This window comes from Abramis brama (genome assembly GCF_963993115.1).
Source record: "Abramis brama genome assembly, chromosome: 6".
NCBI classification, from domain to species: Eukaryota; Metazoa; Chordata; class Actinopteri; order Cypriniformes; family Leuciscidae; genus Abramis; species Abramis brama.
Window position 1 is genome coordinate 29,478,292 of NC_139968.1, and position 21,599 is coordinate 29,499,890.

General features: G+C 37.4%; 1 protein-coding gene across 1 annotated transcript; it reads left to right on the forward strand.

Moving 5' to 3' along the window:
* The first annotated feature begins 2,990 nt into the window (after nt 1-2,990).
* On the forward strand, nt 2,991-19,806 carry LOC311084487 (uncharacterized protein). The gene is made up of 5 exons (XM_084116549.1): nt 2,991-3,211; nt 3,694-4,002; nt 5,036-5,350; nt 17,286-17,600; nt 18,654-19,806. Exons 1-5 carry the CDS (start codon nt 3,163-3,165, stop codon nt 18,974-18,976), a joined length of 1,311 nt encoding a protein of 436 aa, XP_083972675.1. The 5' UTR covers nt 2,991-3,162; the 3' UTR covers nt 18,977-19,806.
* The last annotated feature ends 1,793 nt before the right edge of the window (nt 19,807-21,599 follow it).

Sequence of the window (21,599 nt, forward strand, 5' to 3'; positions counted from 1 at the left end):
CTGTCAAAGAGCACCGTCTTTCAGATGAGACGTTAAACCGAGGTCCTGACTCTCTCATTAAAAATCCCAGGATGTCCTTCAGAAAAAGAGTAGGGGTGTAATCTCGGCATCCTGGCCAAATTTGCCCATTGGCCCCCATTCATCATGGCCTCCTGATCATCCCCATATATATTGATTGGCTTCATCACCCTGTCTCCTCTCCACTAGTAAGCTGGTGTGTGTTGGGCGTTCTGGCACAATATGGCTGTCGTCGCATCATCCAGTTGTTGCTGCACATTGGTGGTGGTTGAGGAGATTTCCCCCCTTCAAACGTGAAGCGCTTTGAAAAAAAAAAAAAAGTTTTTTGAGTTTAAAAACTGCATTTAAAAAATAACAAAAACGTTTGAAAAAATGTTAATATTCACATGTTAAACTGATATTATTATATTTAGTTTACTGGCTTTTATAAACTAGATATTTTCTCAAAGGGAACAAGGGTGTCAAACCCTGATCCTGAAAGGCAATCGTCCTGCAGTTTAAATCAAACACAACAAAACCTGCTAAAAGTCTTCAGATTTACTTGGAAATCTGACCAGCCCTAAGGTTGAAGATATGAAAAACATTAGACATTTTTAGGCCAGATTTACTAATAGCCTGTGCCAGCGCAAACCCTCATTTGGCATTAAAAAACTGAGAAATTTATAATGAAAAAAAAAAAAGAGAAATTAGCGATGAAGAGGCGCGTACACAAAAAAGAGTAGAAGAGTAGTAGTTATTTGTCTTGTATTGGCCTGATTAATACCTTCTTAAAAACGCAAAACACCCTCTACAAATTAATAAACTATAATAAAAGATAATTTATACAAATACGTCACATTGTATCTAATGGTTTTTAGATTTGATTAATAGATTACACACTCAAGCAAACATTTTTAACTGGTTTGAAAAAGGTATTTTTATGCATGTTTGGGTTAAGATTTCGTTGCATTTACGCCATTTTGACCAGCAGATGTCGCCAGCGAGCAACATGAGGGTGAGTAATGATGACAGAATCTTAATGTTTTGGTGATAAGAGGCATATCTCCGTGTGGTCCTGTTTGGTATTGCAGCTTGACTTGTAGTTATTTATATATTTTAAAGGCTCTAAACATAATGTAACATTATTCTTTGCTAAATTGTAAATTAGTATTTTTAATTCACCTCGACAAAGGCTTGCACGAACTGTTGCATGAGCAGTCACACATCATGTGGAGTGGACTTACTGATTTTGATAGGGAGAAGGATGACCATAGCCTAGAAATCTAGACGAACCCTAGCGGCAGCAAAATGTATTTTGCAGCCAGGGCAGTCTAGCAACTCTCCATTGACTTTCGAGCTGCAAAAACCTAAATTGGGTCAGGCCAATCACATCGTGTATAGAGTAGGCGGGGCGGGCTTAACATAATGACGACAGAGTTGCGACGGTTGCTGCTACTCGAAAACAAAGAATGACGGCTGCTGCTGGCGAACAGTCTTTCGAAACGGCTTTGGCCGCGACTCTGGAGGACTTGGAGTTAAGTTTTTCTTTGAGAAAAGAGCAAAGAACGGCACTTAAGTCGTTCTTAAAAAAAGGAAGATGTGTTCGTAGTTTTGCCGGCCAGATATGGCAAAAGTTGAATCTATCATCTAGCTCCGTTGTTGGGAAAACGCTCTGGTTGGTTGAAGCGCTGTCCTATTGCGTGCAGAGGGAATTTGAAAGACCACTGTTTATCCCGCCCCTCGGATTGAGCCGTGTCTATGGTGAGTTGCCAGACCTAACATCTTGATGTAAGTCTGGCTTGCCAGGCTAGGATGACCACTACCAACGCTACAATCATTTTCATCTGGGGACAGAATATATATGTATATATATATTGTAAGAATTGATAAATTAGGAAATTCCAGACAGTCTGTTTCGGGGAGTGACCAGACCATGAGAGGACAAAAGGACCTCTCTGGAGATTACCATTTGAACTGGCCCTCATGCACCATCAAGACGAAAGTCTCACCTCCGAGTCATCCGAATCTACATCTCGTTCCCTCTCCCCCCACCCCCTCACTTTCAGACTCAGATCCTCTGAATTCACCCAAGAAAATGTATAGTTTAATGTGAATGATTAACACAGAGTATTTTTCATGTTTGGTATCATTTAAAATGTCACAGTGTGACTGGTACGAATGTCTCATTTCCAAATAGTTAAAACAAAAGGTAATAAGGTTTTTAAGAGTTTATGATAACTGACACAAAAAGGAAGATGGTCTCTCAAGCAAATGGTCACACACCCCCAAGAGGTGCTACCCCTGAATGCAAATTTCTATTGTTAGCACATGTTTCCAAGTGAAAGGTTTGTCTATATAAGGAAATGCAGCAGGGAGATTGCGGCCTTTTCTGTACTTCAGATTGGCCCGTGAGGCTGAGAGAGAGAGGGATCTCTTAGCCTCACGTATTTCTTAAAGTTGGGTTTACATCTTCTCTCTATTCCAGAGCATTTGATGTTTTGTATCGATTATCTTTGAATTGATTATGAAATTGGCATGATACATTTACCTGACATAATAAATTGTTACATGTGATTATTCTAACTGATCTTGACATTGTTCATTTAATAGTTAAAAGAAATAGTCAAACATTTGCTCACTTTTAGTGAGGCACAGATATTATTAAAACCTTTCATTTATGTAGTCAGATGAATTAACGAGAACTTAACAAAATAAACCAACAAATACTTTGCATGAGTGAGGACAGAACACGTGATACCTTCCCCGTGTATTGGCGAACCGGCAATTGGACCAATATAGCGGGCCTTACAATATATATATATATATATATATATATATATATATATATATATATATATATATATTAAAAGATATATAAACAGGGCTAAAGGACCCCATAGAGTGTGAATAGAGTGTGTTTGCAGAACGGCCACAATCGTTCTCGCTGGCCCCGGGCCATTGGGCAGTCCTTCCTGTCCAGCCCAGGCCTGACTGGTTTGAACTGGATAAATCTCACAGAGAGAGAGATAGAGAGAGAGCCTACAACGACTCTCCCGTTAACCTAAATAAAGAAGTTTCTAGGAGATCCGTCATACATTCCTTGTTTATTTCAGATTTCAGGCGTGTTATTTTTTTAAAACAACAAGCCAGATCTGATCAACTGAAATGCCTCATACACTACTTTCATTCTTCGTGTGCCTATGGCATTTAATTGGTAAGTAGATTTTTTATTTATTGACAAATTTGAATCATATTTACTACTTTTTAAATCTGCATTGTTTCCAGAAAAAGATTCTGTCAATTCTTACAATAATGCTAGATGTAGTTTTTCATTCAGGTCTCTGATCACTAGTTTTGATGGATATATTTCTCATGTGGAAACATAGTGTGATTAGATGCTTTTATTTCAGTGAAGCACAACTAATTATGTCTTGTTTATTGTAGGCCTGAAAGTTTCTCCAGTTATTTTGCCACTAAAGCTTTTCATTTGACCAAAACATTTACTGTAATGTACTTTTTTTCTTTCTATATTTTAGTGAGATTCTATTTGCAATGATTTTGAGAGAGATAGAGAGAGAGAGAGAGAGAGAACAAATTTGAATGTTTAGAGCAATTTGGTTAAAAAAAACTAAAACTTTTAAATTTAAAATGAAACCTTAATCTGTGTCTGATGAACTGTTCCTCTTGGTTCTCCAGGTGTGTTTGGTGACACAGATGCAGTGAAGTCAGTGTCAGTGATGGAGGGAGATTCTGTCACTCTAAACCCTGATCTCACAGACAGAGATGATGAGATCCAGTGGAGGTTTGGAAACTTTCGCATCGCTACAGTGATCATGAACATTACTAGATATTATAATGATGAGAGATTCAGAGACAGACTGAAACTGGACCAGACTGGATCTCTGACCATCAGTGACATCAGAACCACAGACTCTGGACTTTATCAACTAAGTACCATTATTAGGAATAAGGAGTTTATCAAGAGATTCAATGTTACTGTTGATGGTGAGCATAATTACAGTGTAATTTATTCAGTCCTCTTCATATTAAAAATGTAAACAGTACTTAATCATTGGCATAATCCTTAACACTTTTCTCGCCAGCGTTTTATTTTTATTTTTTTAAAGCATTTTTTTTATCATTTTCACAAAAGTTTCTTGGCTCCCAGAATATTTTGTTGTATTGATATTGGAATATGCAATATATCAAAAGAACGAAAAGACCCTCTGTTTTTAAACAAAACAAACAAAAAGTATTCTAGCATCAAGCATTTCTTTTTTTCAACACTTGAATATGGGTAAGTTACATAAAATCTGAGAAATCGTGTTTTTGTCAAAAACTAAGTCTGGATCGGATTCAGAACGATGATCAAACACAGATGGAGTAGATCGAGTCCATCAACACCCTTAATGCTTCACAGTCCTAGGGCTCGTCCTCGGTCGACTTTTCATTCAGTAACATTAGACAGTTTTGTTTAATTTGCTGTTTAATATTGAAGATTGCATTATTTTATGCATCGGCTTACATAAGATATCGTTTTGTTTCCGTTTCTTTTCTCCTGTGTTTTGATCATGAGATCCAGTTCTCTTTCAGAAGATGTCATAGTGCCCCCTGCCCTAGTCTAGATAAGAGTAAAAACACGGAAAGCTGGAAATCTCCATCATTGGCGGGGAGAGAGTTAGTTAGTCCAACCAGGATTTCACCAGGACCTTTTTTCTGAATTTGCTGCATTTTGTTGTTGTTTTGCTGTGAATTACTAAAATTGTAGTTCTGGTCCCTCATCTAAACCATGTTTTCAATACTTTATTAATAAATCAGTTTATTTCCCGGTAGTGACGTCAAAACGTAATCATTCCCATTTACATGACATAACCGGCATAATCGGCCAAAGAACGTGCATGTAAACAAGCTCAGTATGCAAACAGTGACACTGATCATATACCATATACTTTTGATTTAAAAAAAAAAAAGTAAAAATAAGACAAAAATACAAGCTGCCACAAATAATGCTGAATCTGGACTTGACTTTATTCTCCAGGTGTGTTTGGTGACACAGATGCAGTGAAGTCAGTGTCAGTGATGGAGGGAGATTCTGTCACTCTAAACCCTGATCTTACAGACATACAGAGAGATGAAGAGATCCAGTGGAGGTTTGAAAACATTCGCATCGCTAGAGTGATCATGAACATTACTAGATATGATAATGATGAGAGATTCAGAGACAGACTGAAACTGGATCAGACTGGATCTCTGACCATCAGTGACATCAGAACCACAGACTCTGGACTTTATCAACTAAGAACCATTATTGGGAATAAGGAGTTTATCAAGAGATTCAATGTTACTGTTAATGGTGAGTAGAAAATTACACTGTAGGCTACTTTTACTGTCTTTTACGCAGTCGTGCATCATGTGGAGTGGACTTACTGATTTTGATAGGGAGAAGGATGACCACTATCAACGCTACAATCATTTTCATCTGGGGACATATATATATATATATATATTAGAGCTGTCAAAGTTAGCGCGTTAATAACGCGTTAACGCAAAATCATATTAACGGCACTAATTTTTTTAACGGGCGATTAACGCAGCGCATATTTTCTGTTTGACCCGTGGCCCAACCCCTAGTTGGAGAAATGGAGATACACCGTGTTGGCAACTTAGCGACATTGCAGACCCCTTTAGCGATTTTTTTTCCTTCAACAAAGCGCCCAAACCTTATTTAGTTTCTGAGAATCTACCGGTACCGCCGGTACTGCTCTCTCAGCACGCGCGCGCCTCTCTCTCTCTCTCTCTCTCTCTCTCTCTCTCTCTGCGTCTCGCGCGGAGGAGCAGCGCTTTAATTCAGTTAAACAGATATTATGTTGCTTCTCTAATTTTACAAATATACACGGATATTGTCTTTAGCTTATGTGTATTTGATTTCACCAGACGACGGCTCGATTATCAGAATTTTTGTGCAGATTAACGTCTTGGAAGGGAGAACTGGTTATGTTTATTGGGTCGCGTTTCAGTCACAATTTCAAATTCATTCCGTTGTTTGACAACAGAAACAGTAAAATATACCAATGAAAACTGTTTTATTGAGAATTTAGCTTCATCAAAATGGGCACAGAGAGAGACAAACTACATGTAATAATAAATGCTAAATGTACATTTAGCATTTTCAGAAGAGCTGCCCTGTCATGCAAAAATCTAAACATTTTTTTGTTAGTAAATTGCTCAGTGCAAAGAAAGAGAAGTAATGGGAACATGGCATTTCTTTGTTCTTTCTACATGTGTCTAATAGACATGAACAAGTTCTTTGAAAAAACATCTATGACCTCTGAAACATGTCTCGTCTTCATGCTCTATATTGACTATGGTTTCAATAATAAACATACATTTGCATAAAGCATCTATATTTATCCATGCCCACGTTGATTAGAGTATTACAAACTTGAAAAGTATTAATTTAAGGTATATTTAGAACAAATAAAAAAATGTGATTAAATGCGATTAATCACGAGTTAACTCACGACAATCATGCGATTAATCGATTAAAAAATTTAATCGATTGACAGCCCTAATATATATTGATTGTAGCGTTGATGGTGGTCATCCTTCTCCCTATCAAATGAAACCGAAAGTCTCGAAACACCAAACTGAGTTTGCAGAACAGCCACAATCGTTCTCGCTGGCCCCGAGCCATCGGGCAGTCCTTCCTGTCCAGCCCAGGCCTGACTGGTTTGAACTGGATAAATCTCACAAACTGACTCGTCACAAACACACACACACACACACACACACACACACACACACACACAGACACACACACACACACACACACACACACACACACACACACACACGCACAGAGAGAGAGAGAGAGAGAGAGAGAGAGAGAGAGAGACTTTGACTTTTACAACACCTTTATTCTACATAAAAATGTAGATACACATTATCTCCATTTAAAGAAAATAACATTATTAACATGCTTGTAATATGTATGTTCTATAACCACTCGTGCATCCATTAAGGATTTGAACAAGGCCACCAAATGTCTCTTCCTGCATTCTTTTCCTGATGAGATTTCAAAATAGCTAATTTAGCTTGACCAATGACAAATTTAGCAAGTACACATTGTTCTCGTAAAGATTTCTTATAATAACAGCTCAATATAAATAAGCTATTGGTATACAGAAACCCTAATTTTGAAAAATATGAATATGAAAAATAGTATCAAGAGCATCACAAAATGGGCAATTCGATGTAACATTTTCATTCATCCTGGCAACAAATTGATTTGTAGCTAGGATACAATGGATCAATCTCCAATTAAGATCACCACATCTCATAGAAAGTGGAGGTTTATACAAAAGTCTCCAAGATGGAAAAGTATCTTCAGATATAGAGAGTTGAGCTCTCCATTTAGTATCGACTTTTCCTTTCAATTGACCCAAATGTAAAGTTTTAACGCATATGTGATACACTATTTTTTTTTTCCTATACAATCAAAAACCAATTTTACATAGCCTTTCAATAAGGAAACAGAACCAGAGTCATCAATGCCACATTCTTTAGGAAACACCTTTAACTGAGGAAAGTTCAGCCATACTACACCATCTTCCAAAACATGATTAACAAAATGATCAAATGATAGAGGAATGGAGGATTTAAAACCCCTAACAAATCCTTCTATAATTCTAAGAGAATTCAAGCCAACTTGATCAGCAAGTGACTGTGAAGTTCTCCATTGTCCTCTACTTAAATCAATCAAATCAATAACTTTAGTGACACCAGTATTCAAAAATCTATTGATTAAAGATTGAGATATATTTGATGGAAGCTCAATAAGAGGATTAAAAAAAAATAGGTTCCTCCACACCATAATGCTCCTCAGCAGTTCTTGATATTTCAAACAAGTCCCATGATTTGAGCACTGAGAAATAAAACCTAAAAGACAGATCAGAAAACTTTTTGACAAAAGTTTTCTTCATTAGGAATAATTGTTTGTCAATACCTATTCCACCAATCTCTTTAAGTATAGATCTCCCGAAACACACCCAAGGCACATCATTTGAACTATACAATAGTTTCTGCAATGTTTGCATCCTCATTGCCAAGATCTTTGACTCCAGATGTATAAGCCCTTGACCTCTCTCTGCCACTGGAAGGTAAAGGACTCCTGGAGGAAGCCAATGACATCCATCCCAGAGAAAATTAACCAATGCTTTTTGAACACATTTAAGCAAGTCTTTTGGAAGGTCTAGAACAGTAAACTTATGCCACAACATTGAGGCTATTATGTTATTAATGACTAAGCATCTTCCTCTAAAAGAAAGTTGCGAAAGTAGCCATCTCCATCTCTAAAGCCTACCATTAACACGATCAATTAATCCCTCCCAATTCTCATTTTCATATTGTTCATTCCCAAAATAAACTCCAAGCATTTTGAATCCATCCCTGCCCCATTTACACTGTTTTGGCAATTTTGGAGGTACAAAAATTTGCCAATCACCCAGCAAAAAAGATGTACATTTTTCCCAATTAATGCAAGCAGATGATGCTTTTTGAAAATTATTTAAACAAGAAGTTAATCTGTTAATATCCTCAGAGTGTTTTATAACTATCGTTACATCATCCGCATAAGCAGTAAGTTTAATGGGAGCAATTTCAGGGGAATCAGGAAGAGAGACACCACATAACTGTTTCCTCAGCATAACTAAAAGTGGTTCTATAGACATCGCATACAGAAGGCCTGATAGAAGACAGCCTTGCCTTATGCCTCTGGTCACTGAAAAAGATCTAGTCAAAGATCCATTAATCTTAAGCATACTATAAATATCATTGTACAGCAGCTTAATACAAGATACAAAGTATGGACCAAATCCAAAAGCTTCCAGAGTCTTAAACATGTAGTGGTGGTCTTCTCGGTCGAAGGCCTTCTCCTGGTCCAAAGAAAGTAAACAAATGTCCAACTTGTATCTTTTTGCAACAGTAATGATGTCTCTCACCAAGAATAAATTGTAAAAAATTGTCTGCTTAGGGATGCAAAAAGTTTGATCCACGTGGATTATGGTTGCCATATGTTGTTTAAGTCTGTTAGTCAATGTTTTTGACAAGATTTTAACATCAACACATAACAGTGAAACTGGTCTCCAGTTTTTTAGGCATCCAAGGTCTCCTTTTTTGGGGATCAATGTCAACATTGCTCTCCGGCAACTTAACGGTAGAGTCCCTCCATTAATGCATCCTAAATGGACATCATACAAATCTTGGCCCATTAGTTTCCAAAAGGATTTGTAAAATTCCACTGAAAGTCCATCCAACCCAGGTGACTTCCCGAGGCTCAACTCCTGAACAGCCTGTGAAACCTCAGAAAAGGTTAAAGGATTGTCAAGCTTTAACCTTTCATCCTCTGAAATGTTTGGCAAATCCTGTAAAAATTGGTCTGTTGTTGAGTCATCACACTGGTCAGAACAATACAAGTCCTCATAAAAAGAAATTGCACAAGACTGAATCTCTTGTTGATTAGTTGTCACTCGGCCATTTGGAAGTTTCAATTGATGAAATTGTTTTTGCTCCCTTGGCTTTTTTTCAAGTCAAAAGTGGTGGGACTGTCCATTTCATTAAGTTGGGAAAATCTAGTTCTTAAAAAAGCAAATGTTCCTCTTTCCTCCAACAGATTTTTCAACAGAAGCTTATTCTCTGTGATGTGATCAACAGAAGTTAGGTCATCACGAACATTCCTGCCGCTTTGTTCAAGGATGCTTTGTTCGAGAATCTTCATTTCTTCTTTTAGGCTTCCGATACTTTGTGCAGTATATTGTTGGCAAAATATCTGTATATGGACTTTGCCAATATCCCACAATTGACTTAGTGACTGAAATCTATTTCTCTCTTCTCTCCAAGATTCCCAAAAAATATTGAAAGATTGAAGAAAATTGTGATCTTGTAAAAGTCTATTATTGAAACGCCACTGTGATTTATAGATTTTAGAAGATACAACAGAGACAGACATTGAAAAATAATGGTGATGATCAGAGAGAAAAGAGGGAGAAATACAACTATTAAAAAAACTATCTCTGTGTCTTTTTCTTACATAGAACCGATCCAATCAGGCTCCAGATAATCTATTTGAATTTCTCTTTAATCAAGTATATTGTCTCATCCCAGGAAAAGCCTCCCTCCATAAATCTACAAAGTCATGGAAATCAATCAGATTTTTCAAAATTCCAGCAGATAATATCATGATATTTTGTTCATCATGATTCCGATCTAAAGATGGATTTATTGTACAATTAACCCCCCCCCCACCCCCCATTATCTTGAGGACACTGTAACAGAGCATCAGAAAGTTTTCCAAAGAAAAGTACATGCTCCTGACCAACACTTGGTGCATAAACATTAAAGAAGGTATAATCAATTTCACCAAGAGTAATATCTACTCGCAAAATTCTACCAGGCATAATTTCAAGCATTACTGGTTGATTACCAATACGAGACAAAAAGAGCATGGCAACACCTGCACTTAAATTTGTTCCATGACTCAATAAAGTGTTTCCCTTCCAATCTCTAACCCAGTGTGCCTGATTTTGTAAGTCTGTATGGGTTTCTTGAAGCAAGATTATATGTGCTTTTTTAAAGATTAAATAATCAAATAAAGCAGCTCTCTTAGTTGTGCCCTGGCAACCATTAACATTAAAGGTCCCGATGTTTAAGAATGTCATGTGGTAAATAAAAAAGGGGCTCAAAAAACCCCCCAGAAAAATAAATGCATGGAGAATCATGGCTATATTGTTATTTCTTATGGAAGACTTTCAATCTTTGCTTAACAGCACTCATGTGTTTCTTAAGTCTGTAATGTTTGGGCTGGTCAATTTCATCAAGTGTAGCTTTTCTCATAGCCATAGAAACAGATTCAACAAAAAGTTGTAAATCAGGAAAATAAGTCTCAAGTTTAGGTCTTCGCTGAATAAATGTAGCATCAAGGAAATTATTAATCTGCTGAACAGAATAAAGAGACTTCAGTTTAAAACTGGAAGCTTTCCCTTTAGAATTTCCTTGAGAATTTAATTCAGTCACACCCGTTTCATCTGATGTATCACTGTCAGCACTATCATAGTCAATCAACTGAGATTCACCTTGTTCTAGCTCTAGTGGTGAGTCTATTATATTCTGTGACAAATTTTCAACCAGCATTTGAGTCTCCCCCGCAAACTTAATCTGTTCATTAGAATCATCCACTTCATTTTTTTCCACAGTAACTAAGAGTCATTTCCAACTCCATCATTCAAAAGTGCATCTGAATCAACAGAATGTTCATTTGCACTCACATTGCTTGGTGATTCAAGTACAATTTGATGTGCTCTATCACCAAACAGAGTCATCGTCTCAACTTGTTCTTCATTTTTCTCACCTGCACTATGGTTTTCTGTAGCTGGAATTACTTGCTGTACATTAGCAGGTTCATCCTCATTTTCCACTACACTCACAGCCTCAACATTTAATGGGCATGTCTGCTTTATATGTCCATATCTGCCACAATTAAAACATTTCATCGACTCTGTGCTAATAAATATTGTGTAATCCTTGCCTTGTAAAGTCATCTTTGCAGAGACATTTAAAGACAATCTGCATTCAACACCATGGGCCCTATCTTGCACCCAGCGCAATTGACTTTGTACACCAACGCATGTATCATTCCTATTTTGCACCCGCGCAAAGCGCACTTTTCCCTCCACAGATGTATGTCGCTAAACTAGGGAATGAACTTGCGCTCCCTGGGCGGTTCAGCGCAAAAAAGGAGGCGTGTTCCGGCGCAAACGTTCCCTCATGCTATTTTACAGGTTTAGAAAACAATTCCGCCACTGGCTGAAAAAATACAGTTTAAAGTCAGTGGCGCGTTGCGCATGTTATTCATATGCTGTTTTAAGGGCGCATGCTTGGCCATAATCAATGTAGCGTGTGCTCAACGCTATGATTGGTTTATTTTACGTTACGTCCAAACCACACCTATGAATAATGAAGCTGCTTCAGACCAACCCCTTTTAGATTTGCGCTAGGCGCAAGAGTCAATTATCCCGCCGGGAAAATAGCAACAGCGCTTGACACAAAAAGTTTAAATTAGACCCTAAAAACGATAACAGATCCGCAAGAAAAAAAAAAGAGATATAATGAAAAACTTACAGAAAGAAGTACACTGTCAGCAGCACTCACACACCTCTCGCAGCAGTGACGGACTGGCCATTGGGCAATGTGGGCAAATGCCACTGCGGCCGCCTGGGGCCTGTACCATGAAGCCGGATTAGGTGGCTAGCCAGCTATGTTTCAGCTTAGTTTCCGCCAACCCTGGGTTTTAGGTACTATGAAAGTAGCTCGGCTTTAATCGGTGTTCGTTGCCATGGTATCTTACGCTGCACGGCTAACCTGCTCCGGGGCAGGTTATGTTCTGGATTCAAGATCTCAGACCGAAGTTTGACCAATCAGCTGAGAGCAAAGAAACATAGGTGACGTAACTTATTCCCAGTGTCTGCTGTTGCAATGACTTCACCTTTTCTTCCAAATCCGGTGGACATCTCAGCGCAAATTGTTTGACGAGCACTTCGTAGAGAAAGAGTTTTTAGCCAGACAAAATCCCCTTGCCTTAACTGATAGTTACTTGTTTGAAAGATACAGATTTTCCGCGGAAGGAATGTCTTATCTTTGCGAACTTCTTGAGCCGCACATAAAGAATTTAACACGTCGAATTCATGCACTTACTGTACCGCAAATATTGCGTTGCGGGTTTTTTGTTTGTTTGTTTTTTGTTTTTTTTTGCAAGTGGTACATTCTTGCACGGTGGGTGACGCACAGAAGCTAGGGGAAAACACGGTTAGTCAAACCAAGGTGGTCCTCGCTCTGCAGGAGTACATGAAAAGTTTCATTAGTGTTCCCCGGACATTTATCGACCATGTCCATAAAAGAGGGCTTTTATAAAATTGCCAGTAAGATATATTGATAGGGTGACATCACATGAACACTTTTTTTTTAAAGCAAATTTCACAAGTGTACTATACAATATATAATAGCCTACATGTTAAGAATTATTTTGAATCTTCTTTTTATTATTCTTCTGTTAATCTTATGATAGGATTCCCTAGAGTCATTGCAACATGTATGCAGTCTATTGCTCCAATCTCCACTGCTCTAGGGAACATGAGGCAGATTATGTTAATAGGAAGTCCTATCACAGCCATAATGTTCAGGTAGAGATGATGTGAATATGTGAGATGATTATTTTCTGTGAGATGAATCTTTAAATTAATAGTAACATTAACAGATATAACAATGATTTACTAAACATTTCATCTGCAGACGACTTGTGGTCATGAACATATATGATCAAGTTTGGATGCCAAATGGCCTGGCTCCAGTGCTTGTCTCACGAATTTTCTGTGAGTCGGTGTTGTGTCAGCGCTTTGAGGAAAGCAAGTTAAATTTGGTACAGTACAAAACACTGTTCATTTAAACTGAGATAGAAAAACCTACACAATAACCCCCTATCATGACCCTCAGACAGGGCCACAGCACCACTTCAGTGTGGCCCTCAGTAAAACCAGAGTGAAGATAGAGATGACCTTTGGCATCCTAAAGGCACATTTCAACTGTGTTCGGCCCTTAAGAGTCACCAGAGCGGGCATCACAGATAGTGGCTGCATGTGCCATTCTGCACAATATAGCCACCAGTAGAAAGAGCGAGAAACAACACAAAACCAGCTTCTCCCCGATGAAACTGACCCGATCACACTTGACCACCCAGCTGGTGCAGATATATATTACATATATATATTACAATTACAATATTACAATATTACACTTAATAAAAGCACATTGACTGCAGATATGTCTCAAACTGTTTTATTGGTTTTGTGGGATGGGAGGGAGAAAGAGAGCAAGAGAAAGTTGCATTAATAAATATTCATACTAAAGTGTTACTTGGTTAAATAAGTTATACTAATATATATATATATATATATATATATATATATATATATATATATATATATATATATATATATATATATATATATATATATATACTATATAACTATATACATACTGAGATCAGTTTTATCCCATTGAGATACTTTAATAAGCACTGAAGCCCATTGAGGTAGAGGCCTCAGTTTCTGGGGCAGGTTGTGAAAAAATCCTACAATAAAAGAGATGTGTAAGGGCCAGTCCCTTTTTTATGCCACACATTCAAATGTTTGCCATAATAAAAAGCCCAGTGCATTCACATCAGCAACTGTCTGAGAACACACAGAGTGTCTTCATTTCCTCCACCCTAATAAATAAAAATATGCCAATGTAAAGCATAACTGTTGTAAAGCAGGTTATGTTTGGTGTTCTGTTTGCTGCATACTGACCTCTGTGTGGGAGACTGTGTGTGTATGTGTGCTGGCTTCAACAGGGACACTGTATTTCCCTCTACTGCAGAACATAGTCAGCCATATTTAAAACTTAAAAGTAGTAATGTATTGCACACGTACCCAGTGTTACTTGCTTAGAGGAGCCAGCACCAGGGTCAGATTGTACAGCACCTGTAATCCCATCCATAATCGGCCGTCCCTTATTGCCTACTCAGAGCCAACTCCTCCACCAGTGTATTCTGGTTTTCTGAATTTAATTCTTTATTTCTGTTTTCTGCAAACAAGTGTTTGTGATAAAATGTTCACAAAAGTAATAAAAGGTTGTGGTAAATACTCACCACTTTGAATTATATTTTTATATTTTGTCTTTATCTGCTGCCAAGAACATTTGGAGTTGGGGTTGCATCTAAAAATCAATGAATATTAATTTTTCTTAGTACCGGTACATGCACATTTTTATATATTATAAAAATAGACTATAGGCTAATAGGCTATATTACACGTAAAGGCTACACATACATACATAATTTTACATAAATATAGAACGTATTTGTTTAACTTACACATTAACAATCAGCAATCTTTCTCCAACAGTCTTCTCTTGCTTTGGCCGCAGAGACCGTATTGTTTCGAGCTTGAAATACATATTTAAATTCATCGTAATTATGAATGATTATCTCTTGCTCCTCCGCGGAAAAATCGCGACCCGCGATTGGTTGTTCAGTGTCGACGTCACTCTTTTATGTGCACGCGCGCGTGGAGTAATCATAGCTTGAGGATCAAAGCCTGAGTTGACAGAGAAAGTTGATGAGCTGCATCATGGTACCAATAAAGCCTGATTGCATCGGTTTGGTTTTGTCAACTCAAAACTTATCCTGTAACCCCGAGTTTGTTCAGCTACCTTCATGGTACAGGCCCCTGGTCTCATCACTTGTTGTGGCCGCATCACAAACAAATAAATAGGCTAAATAAAGCGAGGAGACGGCCGCCTATTGGCGCAATGGCTGCAAGCGGCAGCACCACCAGCGACTCGCTCGCCGCTCATCACAACTTGTGGCGCACAACCATATAAAAAGGCTAAATAAATAATTAAAGCGGAGATGCGGCCGCCTTTTGGCGGATTGGCCGCCCGCAACCGGCAGCACAGCCAGCTCGGCGCTCATCACAACCATATAAAAAGGCTAAATAAACAGTGTTGGGTGTAACGCGTTACAAAGTAATAACTGCAATAATATTACTTTTTTCAGTAACTGGTAGTGTAAGGCATTACTCGCCTGAAAATGGTAATATTATTACAGTTTTCCCGAGTTAGTTACTTGCGTTACATTTGCCAGCAGCACCTTCATCACACACAAGGCACACAACACAGAGAACAGAAGGGAATGGGAGGAGGGCGTGAATAGAACAGTGATTGGTCTGGGTTTGGCACGAGGTATCATTTACCATCACCGATTGGTCGACACGCGGCAGTTAAGGCAAATCAGGGATGACTTCCCTAATTAATATTCATGAGTCTTCCCCTACCATCCTGGGGAAAAAAATATAGCGCCCCGGACGCGCGCGCGCAACCTGTTCACTCTCACCGCCTTCAAACAACACGAGCGCTGTATTCTCTCTCTCCCTCGCGCAAATAGTAAAAGGTCGGAAGACCGGTTGTGTTTTATAGACAATTTTGCATATAAATGACTATTTATAGGGCTTGAATTACAACCTGAAACTGCGCATGCGCGGGTAAAACTGCTGGGGTGAAACTGTGGCTCTGCGGCTCTGCAGACAGATATTATTGGGACAGATGGGGAAAAATGGAAGCGTCAACAACGGCAAGTACAAGTACAGTTGTTTGTAGTTATTTGTGCTAGACAGTGCCAGTCTGTTGTTGGCGTAATAAAGACCCTAAAGAACACTCCTCCTTTGTATGTTCCCCCTCCATCTGATGCATCTCAGGCAATTATAGAGTAATTAAGAAAAAAAATGTAACTAGTTACTTTCTCCAGGGAGTAATAAAGTAAAGTAAGGCATTACTATTTTTGAGAGTAATATGTAATATGTAATATATTACTTTTTTGAGTAACTAGCCCCAACACTGTAAATAAATAAATAAATAAATAAAGCAACAATAGGCCGTCGCAAATCAACATACTTATGAACTGACAAAATGTAAAAATGTGTACGTTGAATGCAATGTAAGTCGCTTTGGATAAAAGCGTCTGCCAAATGCATAAATGTAAATGTAAATATGAATCAAATAATAATAAATTAAGCGGAGCTGCAGGTGGCCACAAAAAAACAAGGTAAAAAGCAAACAAACAAACACCACGGCCTATCTCTGAAAAATAATAGCCCTATGAACTAAATAATAATAATAATAATGACTTTTTATTTCTATTTTTCCTGTGAAGGACAAATAGCCTAAATGTATGTAATCTCTCTATTGTGAGATAGATGCATGATGTGATTGACAAGAGTGGCAGAGAAAAGCAAATTATTGCGCAACCTGCTACTGTAACCACATTTACATTTACATTTAGTCATTTAGCAGACGCTTTTATCCAAAGCGACTTACAAAGTAGGACTAGATTAAGCGAGTCATCAAGAAGAGGAAAAAAACAAAAAGCAGCGCAAGAAGTGCTCAAGATACAAAGTTCAGGCATTATTCAGAGTAGCATAAGCCCAATAAGTGAGGTTTAGAGGGAAACAAATGTGGCCTCTCTGCTAAAAGAGAGAGAGAGAGAGAGAGAGAGAGAGAGAGAGAGAGAGAGAGAGAGAGAGAGAGAGAGAGAATTAGAATGTTTAGAGCAATTTGGTTAAAAAAAACTAAACCTTTTAAATTTAAAATGACACCAAGAGCCTTCATCTGTGTCTAATGAACTGTTCCTCTTGGTTCTCCAGGTGTGTTTGGTGACACAGATGCAGTGAAGTCAGTGTCAGTGATGGAGGGAGATTCTGTCACTCTAAACCCTGATCTCACAGACATACAGAGAGATGAAGAGATCGAGTGGAGGTTTGGAAACATTCGCATCGCTAGAGTGATCATGAACAATCCTAGATATGATAATGATGAGAGATTCAGAGACAGACTGAAACTGGATCAGACTGGATCTCTGACCATCAGTGACATCAGAACCACACACTCTGGACTTTATCAACTAAGTACCATTATTGGAGATAAGGAGTTTATCAAGAGATTCAATGTTAGTGTTAATGGTGAGCATAATTACAGTGTAATTTATTCAGTCCTCTTTATATTAAAAATGTAAACAGTACTTAATCACTGGCATAATCCTTAACACTTTTCTCGCCAGCGTTTTTAATTTATTTTTTAAAGCAATATTTATCATTTTCACAAAAGTTTCTTGGCCCGCAGAATATTTTGTTGTATTGATATCGGAATATGCAGTATATCAAAAGAACGAACAGACCCTCTGTTTTTAAACAAAACAAACAAACAAAAAGTATTCTAGCATCATGCATTCCTTTTTATCAACACTTGAATATGGGTAAGTTACATAAAATCTGAGAAATGGTGTTTTTGTCAAAAACTAAGTCTGGATCGGATTCAGAACGATGATCAAAACACAGATGGAGTAGATCGAGTCCATCAACACCCTTAATGCTTCACAGTCCTAGAGCTCGTCCTCGGTCGACTTTTCATTCAGTAACATTAGACAGTTTTGTTTAATTTGTTGTTTAATATTGATGATTGCATTATTTTATGCATCTGCTTACATAAGATATCGTTTTGTTTCTGTTTCTTTTTCTCCTGTGTTTTGATCATGAGATCCAGTTCTCTTTCAGAAGATGTCATAGTGCCCCCTGCCCTATAGTCTAGATAACAGTAAAAACATGGAAAGCTGGAAATCTGCATCATTGGCGGGGAGAGAGTTAGTCCAAACAGGATTTCACCAGGACCTTTTTTTCTGAATTTGCTGCATTTTGTTGTTGTTTTGCTGTGAATTACTAAAATTGTAGGTCTGGTCCCTCATCTAAACCATGTTTTCAAGACTTTATTAATAAATCAGTTTATTTCCCGGTAGTGACGTCAAAACGTAATCATTCCCATTTACATGACATATAACCGGCATAATCGGCCAAAGAACGTGCATGTAAACGAGCTCAATATGCAAACAGTGACACTGATCATATACCATATACTTTTTTAAATGTTATAAATTTAATGATTAAAAAAAAAGTAAAAATAAGACAAAAATGCAAGCTGCCACAAATAATGCTGAATCTGGACTTGACTTTATTCTCCAGGTGTGTTTGGTGACACAGATGCAGTGAAGTCAGTGTCAGTGATGGAGGGAGATTCTGTCACTCTAAACCCTGATCTTACAGACATACAGAGAGATGAAGAGATCCAGTGGAGGTTTGGAAACATTCGCATCACTAGAGTGATCATGAACATTACTAGATATGATAATGATGAGAGATTCAGAGACAGATTGAAACTGGATCAGACTGGATCTCTGACCATCAGTGACATCAGAACCACAGACTCTGGACTTTATCAACTAAGAACTGTTATTAGGAATAAGGAGTTTATCAAGAGATTCAGTGTCACTGTTAATGGTGAATAGAGAATTACAGTATAATTTCTTCTGTCCTCTTCATATTCAAAATGTATACAGTATAATCATTGTCATCATAACCCTTAATAAGTCCAACCAGGATTTCACTCGACTTTTTTCTATTCATACCCATACAGAAAAAAATATATATTGAAATATATTTTAAAGTGTCAAAAATATATGTGGCATATATTCCAAATACATTGAAATATATTTGCATTGTTGTTCACTTATGTTTATCATTTTGAAATATATTCTGAAATATAAAAAAAATATATGATGTTAAGTGTGAAATATATTTACATGTATAACATGTAATGTAAAATATGACAAAATAAAATGTTTAGCTTGCTAAAGAAGGGTCGAAAATGTATTTTGATCATAGTAATTCCTCTAACTTTTCCCCTATACACAACAGTAGGCTACCATATTTCACTACTGTATTATGACACACAGCTATAATAAATACTGTACTTACATTTAAATGACTGCAATGTAAAATGACAGTTGCTTTCCTAGGACTATTAGGCCATATTAGGTGGCACGTACCTAACACTAAGTGCAATTATTAGATTTATTGTTGTTTTATTGACATCTTTCCTGAAGTCTTTTAAATATTGAAAATATGCACAATATTTGATGCAAGTATAACAGTGACACTCCAACAGTGAAGTGCACTTAAACAATAGATAGAACTCAGTGTCTAACACTGCATACACACTATTAAATAACTGTATTCAATTCTGTAAAAATAGGGGAAAAAAACTCTGCATTCTGTGTGTTATTTCCTACATAAAATTGTAATTTTAGGCCAATAAATGATGTTTTGTTGTTGTCTCACTAAGTGCATCATTAGGTTGTGCGCTTCTATTGGTTATTAATTTAACTATTGTCGTAGGAGAAATCACACTTCAGGACTGTGCATCAAAACTTCATTAGCACAATTTCATCAGATGTCAAATTTGATCACAATGGTCATTAATCAGCTGTAAGTGAACATGTCTAACTTGTGAAAAGACTTCAGATTTTTGTCTATAGGATCAGAGGGGTTCACAAAATTTGTCTCAGACGGCCAAATCGTGCCTAAAATCCTCTGAACCTGCCTTTAAACTATACAGTACTGAACTGTTTTACAACACTGTCTACAATTAATTGTAGTAAATGTAGTAGCAATAATCTTTCGTTATTCTTTCGAGCAAAGAACATTTGTGGTTTCAAGTGTTGACTGAAAGTTTTTACACAGTCAAGAAGTCAGTTCAGTTCTTTTATTTATAAAGCACATTGAAAACAGCCACAAGACCAAAAGTGCTGTACAAGCTCAAATAACTATAAGGATCGAAAAGAGAACAACTAAGAAACTACATACACAGATTTGAAAACAGAAAACAAGGAAGTCAAATAAACAAAATCAAAAATTAAAACATACAGAGGAGAGACATTAACAAAGATTTAAAAGATAAGTTGTACTGGCAAGCTGTTCCACAATCTAAGCCCCACCACCGAAAAGGCTCTATCTCCTCTGCGTTTGAGCCTAGAGCAAGGGACAGCGAGTAGATTTAGATTACCAGATCTTAGGTCTCGAGACGGGCTAGGAGTGTAGTTGTTCAGACAGATAACTTGGAGATAATGCAAACATTTGTACACAAATAGGAGAATTTTATAGTCAGTCCTAAATTGGACTGCATTGGAGCCAATGGAGAGCTCACAAAATGGCCGTGGCATGAGCGAATTTACGTCTTTTCTTAAGAAATTTTTTTAAGAAATTTGGCCGCAGCATTTTGAACCAATTGAAGACAAATGATCTGGGACTTTGAAAAGCCACTGTACAGAGAATTACAATAATCCAAGCGTGATGTTATAAAAGCATGAATAGCTGTCCCAAGGGATTTTTCGGGCACGAAATGTTTAATTTTAGCAAGACTTCAGAGTTGAAAAAAGCTTTAGAGCGAACGGTTAGATTTTGAAGCCCTAAAAAGGTCATTCCATCCATCATAAAAGTAATCCATATGGCTCCAGGAGGTTAATAAAGGCCTTCTGAAGCAAAGCGATTAAGAAAAAATATCCGTATAACTTTCTAAACTACATACAATGCACTGGTCTGCGTTTGCGTGGCTGTTTCTCAATTCGTAAAGAACCAAAAGAACAGACTTGCATTCTCGTGGAAACCGGTCTTTGTAGGATTAGGTTATCTTGAAAGTATGAACTCAGAAGGACACAGAATGCAACTTTGCGAGAAATGAGATGTGCTGTAATTGATTAAAACATTACGTATTGGACAAATATCTTTACGTCATTGTTTATATTATTTTATATCATTCTCTTTTACTGCATATAGGCTATTTGTGTAAATGTGTAGCCTATATTAAGACCTAATGTTGTAGGCTACATTTGAATATGCCAATATAAAGTACTGCAGGCCTTCTCCAGGTCTTTATCATTAGATTACAGTTATGTGTGGGGCTCCTAATAACATTCCCTGTAATGTTATTGTTGAGAGAGAGAGATATTTTTATTGTTCACTTGGATAGTTCTTATGTATTCTAAATTCATGATGGGGTAAATGCAGGAAATGTGTTCAAATCAATGTTGGTGCAAATGCATAAAACACTGCTTAATTTATAGAGAGTAGTGC

Bases quoted from the DNA above. Each gene is read 5' to 3' on its own strand.
- LOC311084487 (XM_084116549.1), top strand. From the start codon at position 3,163: ATGCCTCATACACTACTTTCATTCTTCGTGTGCCTATGGCATTTAATT. The intron at 5,351-17,285 runs GTGAGTAGAAAA...TTGGTTCTCCAG, and splicing joins ATTCAATGTTACTGTTAATG to GTGTGTTTGGTGACACAGAT. The intron at 17,601-18,653 runs GTGAGCATAATT...TTTATTCTCCAG, and splicing joins ATTCAATGTTAGTGTTAATG to GTGTGTTTGGTGACACAGAT.